This window comes from Diceros bicornis, chromosome 22, assembly GCF_020826845.1.
Source record: "Diceros bicornis minor isolate mBicDic1 chromosome 22, mDicBic1.mat.cur, whole genome shotgun sequence".
Taxonomy (NCBI): Eukaryota; Metazoa; Chordata; class Mammalia; order Perissodactyla; family Rhinocerotidae; genus Diceros; species Diceros bicornis.
The window spans coordinates 21778211-21790924 of record NC_080761.1 but is presented as its reverse complement, the minus strand read 5'-3'; the positions used below and the strand labels follow the sequence as shown (position 1 = coordinate 21790924).

The following is a 12714-nucleotide window of genomic DNA, read 5'->3' as shown; positions in this document are numbered from 1 at the left end:
GAATACACATGGCTAGCAAGAAATTTAACTAAAACTGTAGCTACAAAAGGACTACAAGCTTTTTGCTTTTGTTTTTGTTTTATTTTAATTCTAGAATTTCTATAGCTTCCTAGGTATTGATAGGTGAACTTAATTTTAGGGGACAAATTCTGATTAAAAATAAAATGAATGGGAAAAAGAAATCACGTTTTAAACCACTTTTTTTCCTTCTTTATTTTACTATAGTTAATTCTCCATCCTTTCTTGTCCCTCCCAGAACTTAAGTAAGTACGATACTTTTTTATTTTTTTGCTCATAGGAATGAGAAATCTCACAACAAAGAATACTCCACTAACATAAACCAAAAAAATCTCTCCAATCTGTATCCCTCTTAAGCCCTTTGTCTTGTCTATAGACAAGAATCTTTTTGAAGTTTTTTTTTAATTTAAGAATCATAGCATTCTTTAACAGTCATGATTCAAAGTCAGAGGAGCAATGAAGAATTCTGCTCCAAGAAGCTCCAACTATAGAAGGCTTAGGTGGTAGAAACCACACACAACTCAGGAGGCTGAACAAGTGGAAAAGCAGGAGCCCACGCACACACCCTTGACAGGCAAAGTAGCCAGAGCTCAGTGGAGGGGCTACATCAGAGAACTCGCCTTCCCCAGAAGAACCCACCCTACAAATAAGAGCATTTAGCAGCAAATCTTCCTGCCTTTGGGACAATCAGAGCCCAATCCCCTTGGAAGATCTCTGCTCTTCCTCTAATTCTCCTCTCTATGCTCTAATTATCCTTTTCCTTTATTCTTTTATCTCCCTTGATGTCTATTATTAAATCCTATCATTTAATTGTCTAAAATAATGAAATAAAATTTTGCTCCCTTCAAAATTCTGGGCAACTGGTACCTGCGTTCTATAATCTCCTCCATTCATCCAAATATCACTATTAAAATCATCTTTGCTACCTAGAGTCCTGCTCCTCAAATAATACTAATTGCAGCAAGCACTTCACTATGGGCCAGCCCATAAGCTAAATGCTTTACATAAATTCATGCATTCTACCTTCACAACAGCCTCGTATAGAGGAACCAGTATTATCCTCATTGTGCACGGGCATAGAGCAGTTAATTAACTTACCCAACTCATATTTAAGGAAATAGTGAAGCCAGGACTCAAACCCAGGTGGTCTGGCTCCAGCATCTGTGCTCTTAACATACAACCTCCCAAATTCGTCCATCCTCTTACACTGGGCATCCAGTTAATAAACGCACACTAGCTTAATGTTTCCAAAGAAGTTTTCCCAATCCATATCATCCCTTTCATATTTTCATCAATATTATATCATAATATATTTTGAAGAATTTCCTTGGATTCTTCCCCTGTCCAATCATTTCCAATTCCTACCTCTGTCTCCTGGAACATCTCACTTTCCATGTGACCTATTGATATTCTGCCTTAAAAGTCATATTCCTTAATTTAGTAGAGATAATGACCCTGAAAGCAAAGAATAAAACTCCCTCTCAGGAGACACAGCTATAGCATGGCAAGAAAACCTGGCCTAAGACTCAGGAAATATGGGTTCTCACCCCAACTACCTCCCAACCATATTTAACCAATGGCAAATCATCTCATCTCTCTTGAACCCACTTTTCCACTTCTTAAATTGGTCTGGAGTGAGGGAGCTTTAAATAAAATTCTATGAGTCCATGATTCCTAATGAATTTTTTCTTTCTTTTTTTTTCCTAAAGAAAAATCATGCTTTGGAAAGTATCAATCATACTGAAGAGCTGAAGAGTACTCCTCACAGAAGCAGTGCCGTGAGGAGCTGGTGAGGAATCGGGCATCCCACTGCATGCTGGCCTACCTGGGCATAGTTCCCACTGCAGATCACTGCGTTCCATTTGGTCACGTTTACACAGCTTGGATGGCGGATCAGGTAGTTGTCAATTCTTCCCACATAAGCGTCCTTGTATCCTGTCACTGAACCATCAACATCGTGGAATATGGAGTTCTTATCACCATCCAGCTCACAATCTTCAAACCAGGGGCCAGGCTTTCCAAAGAAGACATTCAGAGAGACCTGGCAGCAGTGACAAACAATGACATTGCAAAATGAGGGCTCCTACCATCTTACCCAGCATCCCCTGCAAGGATCCAACTGCATACCCATTACAACTGTTTTAAGGTGAAAGCATTCTGAGTCACAGTTCATAGTTATCTCTACAGCACCCAATCAATCAAAGTCACAGTTCATAGTTATCTCTACAGCACCCAATCAATCAAAGTTTTCCATTAATTATGATATGTTTGGGGAGAAAAAAAATTCCCAAAGCCTAGCGAAGTTCAAGTAGCAAATGTTAAATTTCATCTTTGGTGTTTTCCTTTGTTTCCACTTAAAAACTATTACCTGCTCTCCAGAAAAAAACTAATCTGTGGTAAGAGAAATCAGAACAGTTGTGGGAAGGGGGACTATGTACTCACACATATTTGTTAAAAATTATAAAGTGTACACTTAAGATCTGTGCATTTCCCTCTATGCAAATTATACCTCAATTAAATAAAAATATATTACTAGTTCTAACTTAAGAGCTAAGCATTTTATTTTATTCCAAATGCTTTAGTTATTTCATATGACTTCCCTCACCAAAAAATAAGTACAGTTGAAAACTGACACACAGTCGAAGCGTTGCCTTAGTATGGCTGGGTGACCCCTGAACTCACTAGAACCTGCTGAAAAGTGAAAGTTAACTTTCTCTCTCCGCAACACAGACCAAGCGCAACCCAGTGGTAGAGTTAATATAAAGCCTTTATTGAACACACAGTACACAGCTGCAAAGCAGGCTGCAGGTGACACGTTTATAGTCTTTCGCTGCTTCTGCTTAGTGGTCAATTTACTACTGTTAATCAACCCACGCAGACACACCTCTAAAACGCTTTTTTGCACTTGTCACCCTAGGAAGTTTTAAAATCAACTGAACATCTAAATGATAAGCAACTCAATGTAAAATCAGTGATGGCTGGGACAAGTGGCTCTAGATTCTTAGTTCTAGGCTTTTTTCTCTTTTCCTTATACCTCCTATGGTTAAATCCAAGAGAAGTTTAGGGCATATTTTCCACCTTTTGGGGTAGAACACATTTGGCAAATCGTTCTCTTTATGAACTGTTCCCAGATCAAGAAGTCCAGGCTGATGAACCACTAGACTTAAACAGCATGGATTCTCTTAGGCTGTTAGAATTCTAGAACTCCACAACACATGTAACATCTAACAAACTGTTTCAGTATGACCATGTCTGTGGTCACTAAACTGTATGCATGAGGAAGTCCGTGTGGGCAGTATGCAAACAGCCAGCCTCGTGCTGCAGAGCTGACGTCAAGACCCACCCTATTCATTCATGTGGGAAGCTATTTACAGTAGAGCTCTTCCTCTTCCCTGGAGTCATGTGACCTGAAAGAGAACCAGCCAACCAAGCTGACATCCCCATTTGCACCTGCGCCTCTGCTCCATGCCTCAGCTATTCTAGAAAACCAGACAGAGTCTTTGGTAAACTACCCCAAGTCCTCTTTTAAATTGGGTCCACAGAGTTTGCCTATGGACGTGAATGAGAGAACTATGAGCCACTTGCCAGTTGCGGCTCCCTATGAGAGCAGGCAGTGAGACGGTCAGAGCCTCAAGCTCTCTATGCCACTGTCAACTTTGAACCAGAAGGACGGGAGGAGGCTGGGGGAATGTGATCAGATTGTCCTGTGTATCCAGGGTAAAAGGTGACTGATGAAACCACTACAAAAACTACTTCTGTGGGCTACTGCACTGTAAACAATTATTTCTAAGTCTTCTTTGCAATCTTCATAAAAACCTTCCAACAGTTTATATCAGAAATAACCCAATGTTTTTTCACACCACCCCAGTATTCCCCTTCTTTCCCAACCTTCTATCCTCTAGTGTCCCAGAAGAATTAGCCCCAGATAAGTAAAATACCAGGTAGAACACAAATTTCGTCACGGATTACTACACTGCATTTCCCAAAATCCTATGTCCTCTTGTTCCTATGAAACTCTACGATCCCCATCCCTATGTCATCACTTTAAGTCATTTTTCCTTTAGAGATATCACTTGAATATCAAAAATACCCCAGGTGACATGGGACTTCTGTTCTCACCTTGAACTCACCGGGACAGAGCGCAAAGAATTAGGAATTGCTTTTGCATATGTTGCTCCTCCCAGTCATAGAGACTAAGTACGAATCCTTTGTTTGTGTTTGTGTTTTTGTCTTTGGGAATGTGCTATCCCTCCTTCTCACACCACAGTCACTATGGAGGAACCACAAGAATATACTTACATGTGGACCAAACTTCACGAGAGAGATGTTATTCCTGGGGGTTATCTGCCAGGAGTTCTTCATGAGGAAGCCAATAGCGCTGGTATACCTATCTGGAGTCGGCACATATTTTTTGAAAGTGCACCTGGTGAGATGAATGGGCCCATCGTAAATCTGAAAGCCTCTAATTGGGAATGTCCTGTTGAAATACAAGATTTTGTTTAATGCACTTGGGCCCATGCCCTTAACAGCACTTCATTTACATATTTGTTTTATAAGTACTGTTGAATATCCCATATGCACCAAGCATAATTCTAGGAAACAGTGGTAACCAAGACAAGATCCCTGATCAAATAAAACATATACCGTAGTGAGAAAAACAAAGGATACTTTCAGATAATAAGTGCTATGGAGACAATAAGACATAATAATACAATTAGTTGGGTAGGAGAGAGATGCTATTTTGGACAGAATGGAGGCCTCTCTGAAAAGGTGACTTTTGCTTCCTTGAATCAACTCAGTTAAGACCCTTTATTTGGTAACTCAAATACTTTAGTTTTGGTTCCAAAATCTCTAGCATGAGAACAAAAGACAAATCTGTGCTTAAATAGAGAGAACTTCCTTTCAAGTCACTAAATGATAGTAATAGGGTGAAATGATATACTCAGAAGTATAAAAGTGTAAGTCCTCAAGGCTTACTATGTCAAAGGGGTAGCTAGATTGAGAAATTCATTTTATTCATTTTCCTCCTTTCTGTTCAACAAACTCCTTAATCTACTAATCATATATCATTAACCATAATTAATGGACAAAACCCATAATAATCTGGATCCCTTAGATTTCTCCCATTAAATTCTTTAAAGGCATTGCAGAGAATTTCTATAGCAACTAATTAGTTTACAACTTGGCAGTGTTCTACAATAAAAGCATATATGCTAGCAAGAAAATCAAATAGCCTGGTTAAAAATCCATGCATCTTGAGTATTTCTGAGGATATATTCCAAAATGCTTCTCTCCCATAGAAAAGGTTGTAAAGATACAGAAAATAAAAACTGGATCCATTGACCAACAAGGAATCTTTGTTTTGGAAAAACCTCCTTAGCAAAGAAGGAATAAGCATTTTGAAGTAAAACGGGAGGCCAACACAAAATAAAAAGAATGGAATTGAATTGGCCACCATAATACTGTAGCCCATACCCCAACCAATACAGCTATTTTTTTCTTTTTCTAATCTGCACATTAGAAGAGGCAGTGATGGCCTAATGGTTAAGAGCATAGCACTGAAGCCAAACTATCAGGGTTTGAATCCCACTTCAGCTACCTTTAGCAAGTTACTCATTTATAAAGCGGGATGATGACAGTACCTACATCTTTGGATTTTGCGAGCATTAAGTGAATAATAAAGGATTTTAGAACAGGGGCTGACACATGATAACCATGAAGTTCCTTTCCTAGTGCCTTCCATGGTCTAACAGGAGTTCTACAGAGAGCACAGCATATAATGACACTCAACATTTCCCAACGACAAGCACAAGGGAGAGGAGCCGAGCATGGGTAACTCTTTGCCAGAAGCTAGTAAAGCCGTTTCCTCAACCCTCGCCCCTTGTCCCCAAGGCTAACAGTCCATTTGCCCCATTCTACCTGACCTGTCCTAGCCCAACGTCCAGATACAGCATATAACTTTAAGGGAATTGATGCTTGATGAATTCTGACACCAGCTCTGATGTAACGCCTTTAGAACACAAATTTTTCTCCTCCTGGTTTTCTCACAAGTAAAATGAGGACAACTCCAGGCTGTGCCTCAGAACTGAGGTATGGATTAATTAGTTAATAGTTCCCTAAATACTCTGAATAGTCTTTCTAGTGCTAAGCACTATTTTAATGACTCTGTGATTCTTTTGGCAGAAAACATGCCAAAGGTCTACCCCCATACCCCTTCAACATCTAAAACACTGTTCATTATATAGCCGTGGTTAGGTGTCAAGTCAGCTTTGGCATCTATCAACTCTTATTTTGTAGGACTCTTTCAATAGGTATTATCCTTTTTCCAGTGGCTATTTCTGAAAACCAACATCACAAATTGAGGGAAAACTGACCTCATGTCATAGTTTATGGTTTGGCAACTTTCTGTGGCTCAAGAAAGAAAGAAACAAAAAAAAAAAAAAAAAAAATCACCAGCTTACATAAGACCTTATTCATGGAATGAGAAACAAGATAGGTTCCTTTGTTATAAAATCGATAATGAAATCCAGGAAATGTTTAAGAATTAATATTCCAGAATTCCAGAGGATGAGACATACAACAACAACAACAATAATAATAGTAATAAGATAAGGTGGGAAAAGTGTCACAGTAGAAACCAATTCATCCAGGATTATTACAGAAACTTCCATAAGGGTTAGGTTTTCATTTATTATTTAAATTTAATACTCCACTGCTAAAGCAATGCTTACCGGTTCCTGGGTAGTGTCCGAGGCTTCTGGTCTATTCCTCCAGTGCCTACATACTTGTTCTGACCACCTTGAAAGCCATAATTCCTGCTCTCCCCAACAAAGAGAGATTCAGAAACCTCCTGGCTGGAACCTTCATCACTTGGGAAGCTTCCATCACTGTTAAAATGAGAATAATAATCATTAACCACACATCTCTAGAAAATTTAAATGGACCTTCAAATGAAAGCAGGCTATAACTTAAAAAACTAAACATTTTCAAAGCAGCCAGTAGTTTTTCCTGATAGGTAGTATCAAGTCATCAAAAAGTGCTTCTAAACTGTGAACATACTTGCTTATAAATTAATATGTGGTTTGCAAATTAGAAATAAATAAAATTTAATTTAGCAGCAACAACTGTTTTAGTCTCAAGCAACAATATTGCAAACGAGGAGAAAGAACTTGCCCTGAAAGGAACAATTAGTGATAAGCATATTTAAGATAGCAACAAGAATAACTGTTATCTGGAGAAAAATATGTAACATAGAAAGTTCCATTCTTGGGGCCGACCCCATGGTGCAGCAGTTAAGTGTGCGCACTCCACTGCCGGAGGCCTGGGTTCAGATCCGGGGCGCGCACCAATGCACTGCTTGTCAGGCCATGCTGTGGCAGCGTCCCATATAAAGTGGAGGAAGATGGGCACGGATGTTAGCCCAGGGCCAGTCTTCCTCAGTAAAAAAAAAAGGGTTAGCGTGGATGTTAGCTCAGGGCTGATCTTCCTCACTCACACACAAAAAAAGTTCCATTCTTAAAGACCACTGAAGAACTAGTCTAGCTTCTTTTTGTGTGTGTGTGTGTGAGGAAGGTCAGCCCTGAGCTAACATCCACGCTAATCCTCCCCTTTTTTTGCTGAGGAAGACTGGCTCTGAGCTAACATCTATTGCCAATCCTCCTCCTTTTTTTCCCCAAAGCCCCAGTAGATAGTTGTATGTCATAGTTGCACATCCTTCTAGTTGCTGTATGTGGGACTCGGCCTCAGCACGGCCGGAGAAGCAGTGTGTCAGTGCACGCCCGGGATCCGAACCCGGGCCGCCAGCAGTGGAGCGCGCGCACTTAACCGCTAAGCCACAGGGCCGGCCCTAGTCTAGCTTCTAAAAAAGAAAACACTTAACCTGCTCCCAATTTTTACTCCCTTCCTCTCTCCTCTACTTTTTAAAATCTTAGTCTAAAGCTCAAGTGTTTTCTTCTAAGGAAAAAATTACGACGGGCCTACCCTTCTGTGGAATTCCAGCTATGTTAATCTACTACTTTGGTATGAATTCAATTAATCAATAAAAATGTGTTTTTGACCCTCTAGTGGTATCAGGAAGCAGGTGTTAATATTTTTTTAATGCTAATAAGTGATATAACATTCCTGTGTATTATCCAAAAATAAATAAATTAATTAAATAATCAAGGGTTATTTGACCTTACAGGCTTATAATCAGATAAACATTTGTAAAGTAATTACAAACCTAGCAAAGGTCAGCCCTATTCCATTATCTGCAAATCTGTAAGAGAAAAGAGAATGAGGGAACATTTTAATTTATCACATCATGTAAGAAGAGGTAATTCTCTCGATATTTAATTGTCATGAAATCCAGAAGGTTCCAATAATGTTTACTCTCCAAGAGCACAAAAAAAGTTTCACTTCCCAGTAACTAAAAGCACAGACTCCACAGTGAAGGCACCTGGTTCAACTCTCAGCTTGGCCAATTACTAGCTGTGTGACCTTGGGCAAGTCACTCAATCTGTCTCTTCCTCAGTTTTCTCACCTATTAGTTGAAATAATAATATAACCTTCCTTATAGGATACTTGAGAGCAGTAAACATACCAATTAATTTCAACCATTTAGTGCCTGGCACATAGTCAGCAGCATAGAAGTGCTAGCTATAATTATTATTTTTATAATTATTTTTAAAAACAATTAGGGCCAGCCCCGGTGGCCTAGTGGTTAAGTTCGGCATGCTCTGCTCGCACCCGGTTTGGTTCCTGGGTGCAGATCTACACCGCCCGTCTGTCAGTGGCCATGCTATGGCAGCGGCTCACATATAAAAAGAGGAAGATTGGCAGTGGATGTCAGCTCAGGGAGAATCTTCCTCAGCAAAAAATTAAAATATAAAATAAATAAATAATTAATAATAAAAAACAATTAGATCATGGTATTCTCTTCAAAACTCTTCAACATTAATACCCAAGCTAATTCTACAAATTTAATACAATATCAGTTTTTTTGCATGATAAAAGTCAGAGATGGGGGCTGGCCCAGTGGTCTAGCAGTTAAGTACGTGCTCTCTGCTTCGGCAGCCCAAGCTTCGCAGGTCCGGATCCCGGGCACGCACTGATGCACCACTTGTCAAGCCATGCTGTGGCGGCGTCCCATATAACGTAGAGGAAGATGGGCACAGATGTTAGCCCATGGCCAATCTTCCTCAGCAAAAAAAAAAGAGGAGGATTGGCATTAGATGTTAGCTCAGAGCTGGTCTTCCTCACCAAAAAAAAAAGTCAGAGATGATGATAAAATGCCAAGAAGCTGATGTCAGGATCAGCCAGAAAAAACATGTTTTCTAGACTCTAGAACATGCAATCTTAGCTCAAGATACATCAGACTTCTCCTAAAATCATACACATGGAAAAAAGTGAGATGCTTACTGCCACAAGTCATGTTAAGACAGAAATCAACAGACTTATTAAGGTGGAATTCACAACTTCTGCTTTGAATGGCAGTGGAAGAGTATCAAAATAACTTCGAGTTTCCAAGAGGAAGGAAAAAAAAATCCAGGTAGTTTCAAAATCTTTATTTAGCTCTCTGACATAGACCCTGTTTGTTATATAAAGTTAAATTCCCAGTTTCTGTTCAATCTCATCAAAAAACTCTCATGTCACCAGACAAGTTCAGTTCCAACCAAAGCAGCAGAATGAGACGATTCCAAACATTTGCAGTCTGTTAACACTAGCATACTTCCTCGGAGCTTGTCCTGTCTACTAGTCGTAATAACATGACTCCAGAATCCACCACTGTACTTTCAGTCTACTGGGTTTTGAAAAACAGCCTTAAAAAATACATACAACAGTGTCATCAGACAACAACTTGTAGAGAATACCCACGCTGAGTTCTGAACGACAATGTCTCCCCCTCTGACCCAGGCTCCGTTGTCATTATTTTTAAAAGCAACGAGCCTGTCAATTAAAGCAGCAACACGTGGCTTTTCAGGGTCAGCATCCTGATGAGGTCGAAACCTTGGGGTTCCAAAAAAAAAAAAAAAAAACAGGACTTTTAAAAAAAGTAATGAAAAGGCAATGGAAATCAGCTATTTATACCTATAAGCTTAAGTGTCAAAAAGCAGGATTTAAATTTGACCCAAACAAAAACAAACAAAAAAAATCTTAAGACACAACTTGATTATGTGTATTTCAAATACCAGGAAAAAAAAAATCACATTTGTTTATCAAGTTTCCAGACAATGACTTTCATATCTTCTTACTTACTTTTTTAAATCAACTTACAGAATCAACGCCGCAGAACATTCTAAGCACTAAAATCATTTCAAAAACAGCAAAAGAAACCTGAGACCAGGAAATCTGGCATGTTTTCACAAATTCTTAAGCAACATGATACTAATATAAACTTGCTGAATAAATTAATCATATATTTCAACATATAGATATATGTGAACTGGAGTATTATTTGAGTTGTGTTGGTGAAATGTTTGAGATATAGAAACAAAACTGAATTCGATGTCTTAAAAATGCCTAAATTTAGAATAGATTGTATTTAATTGACTTATAAATTATAAAGACTAAATTTTACCTTTTCTTTCTCTTCCTTCTAAAATACTTACAAGGATCTTAATGAAAAGGTCAAAAAAATTGGTGTCAAAAACTATCCACTATAACCGTCCACTATAACTCAAATAAATAATTCCATAAGGTCATCTATTTTAAAAAAAGATCATTTCTATCTTCATCTTACCAAGCTGGGGGGGAGGGGGAAGGGGGAAACAAAACTAGACAGCTTTTCAAAAACCAATTCAGTAGGTTGACTTTCAATCATATGGTCAGGAAATATCATTGGCACAAACGATACTACCACAGTTGCTGGCACACAGTAGGGGCTCACTAGATGTGTACGATGGGAGAAGAAACTATGCACGGAGAACTGCAGGTGCAAAGGTCAGGCATGAGTGAGCTTGGCACTTTCAAGGAACAATAAGCAAGTTGGCTGGAGAGTAAGAAGTAAGGGGGAGAGGATAGAGAGGTGGGCATGCGCCACGAGCATGGGCAAGGATGTGATTCTTTATTCTAAATGCAATGTGAAAGGCAGAGAATAGAATGGTGGTTGCCAGGGGCTGGGGGAGAGGGGGAAATGGAGAGGTGATGGTCAAATGGTACAAAGTTGTAGTTATGCAAGACAGATAAATTCTGGAGATCTACTATACAGCATAGTGCCTATAGCTAACAAAACTGTATTGTATACTTAAAATTTGCTAAGAGAGTAGATCTTATGGTAAGTGTTCTTACCACAAAAAATTAAAAATTTTAAAATTAAAAAATAATAACAGTAAAGGAGATGGGGGAAACTCTGGGAGGTGATGGGTATGTCTATGGCCTTGATAGTGGTGATGGTTTCATGGGTGTGCATGTATCCTCAAATTCATCGACTGGCATACATTAAATACGCACAGCTTTTTACATGTTATTCATACCTGAATAAAGTGGGTAGACAGATAAACAAATGTGTGATGAACAGTCACTGGAAACACGGAATCAGGGAAGTGATATGATCAGATTTCTTTTTTTTTTTTTAACTGGTCTCTAGCTACTACTTGAGGAAAGCATTGTAGAGAATGGACTACAAGGAGGTCAGTCTGGAAGGCGTCATATCTACCCTCGGACTGTGCATATGACCCTTACACTAGATAGCTCAGACCTGAGGGGTAAAAAGTCTGACTCTGAGCAATCACCCACTCTTCTGGCATTGTAGCAGCTGCCAAACAGCTCTGCAGTCATTACATAATATCAAGCAGACGGAAGAGTTCTGGAAAGGAAACTACACGACGTTCTTAAAAAAAAAGCCAGAAAAAGCCAAAGGAAAAAAGAGTACCATAAAGAAACATCTAATCTTCTGCCGTAGCCATCTCACTTTTCTCAAATTCCTATCCATATAAATCAATCATTGACCACTTGCTTGGATATCCTTTATCTTCTCCCCTCTTTCCCACTTCCCTCTTTCTAGCTGTAGAAAATACAGTTAACTTTCCCAATTTTTCATCATCCTCATTTATGAGCTTTCAGCACACTTCCTAACCCTCCCTTAACTGTCCTCTGCTTTAAATGTACTAGTGGGTTCGCACGCCCTTTTGCTCTTTTGGATGAAACTTCCCAGTCTCAAACTGAGTGCTTTCTTGAGTTAAAATTTCCTATTTCTGGATTCCTATAATTGCACATGTTGAGGACACAAGGAAAGGCTCATCTGATTAACCGCTGAGTCAACTTCCCCTTTGCTGAAGAGACTTAATATCTTCTGGATCCTATGAGCCTGATATTTAATTCATGGGTTGGCGTATTACTCTTTTGTGTTAGAATTTTATCATTTTTACTCATGTCTGGACTGCATGAATGCATATGGGCATATTCTATACATTAGTTTATACAAAATTAAATGTATACACCAGCTGCCAAATGTTTTATTACTCTTCTTCTACAATCAGTTGTTTTCAATAACAACTTCCAAATGGAGTCTAATTCCTTGCCAATATGTGTGCGTTTATAAACCAGAAAATCATGGAGAGCAGAGTAAAAATTACCATTATCATAATATTATATAAACACATCCGGTAAAGAACTTCTTAGGCCATTATGGATAAATTGTTTTATTGTCAAGTCTAATTAAAATATCAATAGATTCTGAAATATATTTTCTTATCCACCCATTCATACACACACACA

At 38.9% G+C, this 12714-nt stretch overlaps 1 protein-coding gene across 7 annotated transcripts in view; it reads right to left on the bottom strand.

Moving 5' to 3' along the window:
• The window catches only part of CEMIP2 (cell migration inducing hyaluronidase 2), a 74099-nt gene that overhangs the window by 19511 nt on the left and 41874 nt on the right, over nucleotides 1-12714 (bottom strand). For all 7 annotated transcript variants that reach the window (XM_058565661.1, XM_058565660.1, XM_058565656.1 and 4 more), the window contains exons 13-17: nucleotides 9874-10005; nucleotides 8240-8275; nucleotides 6750-6905; nucleotides 4318-4495; nucleotides 1844-2059 (exon numbers count right to left, since the gene is read on the bottom strand). In XM_058565661.1, coding sequence (XP_058421644.1) covers nucleotides 1844-2059; nucleotides 4318-4495; nucleotides 6750-6905; nucleotides 8240-8275; nucleotides 9874-10005 — 718 coding nt within the window. The remainder of the gene's footprint in view (nucleotides 1-1843; nucleotides 2060-4317; nucleotides 4496-6749; nucleotides 6906-8239; nucleotides 8276-9873; nucleotides 10006-12714) is intronic.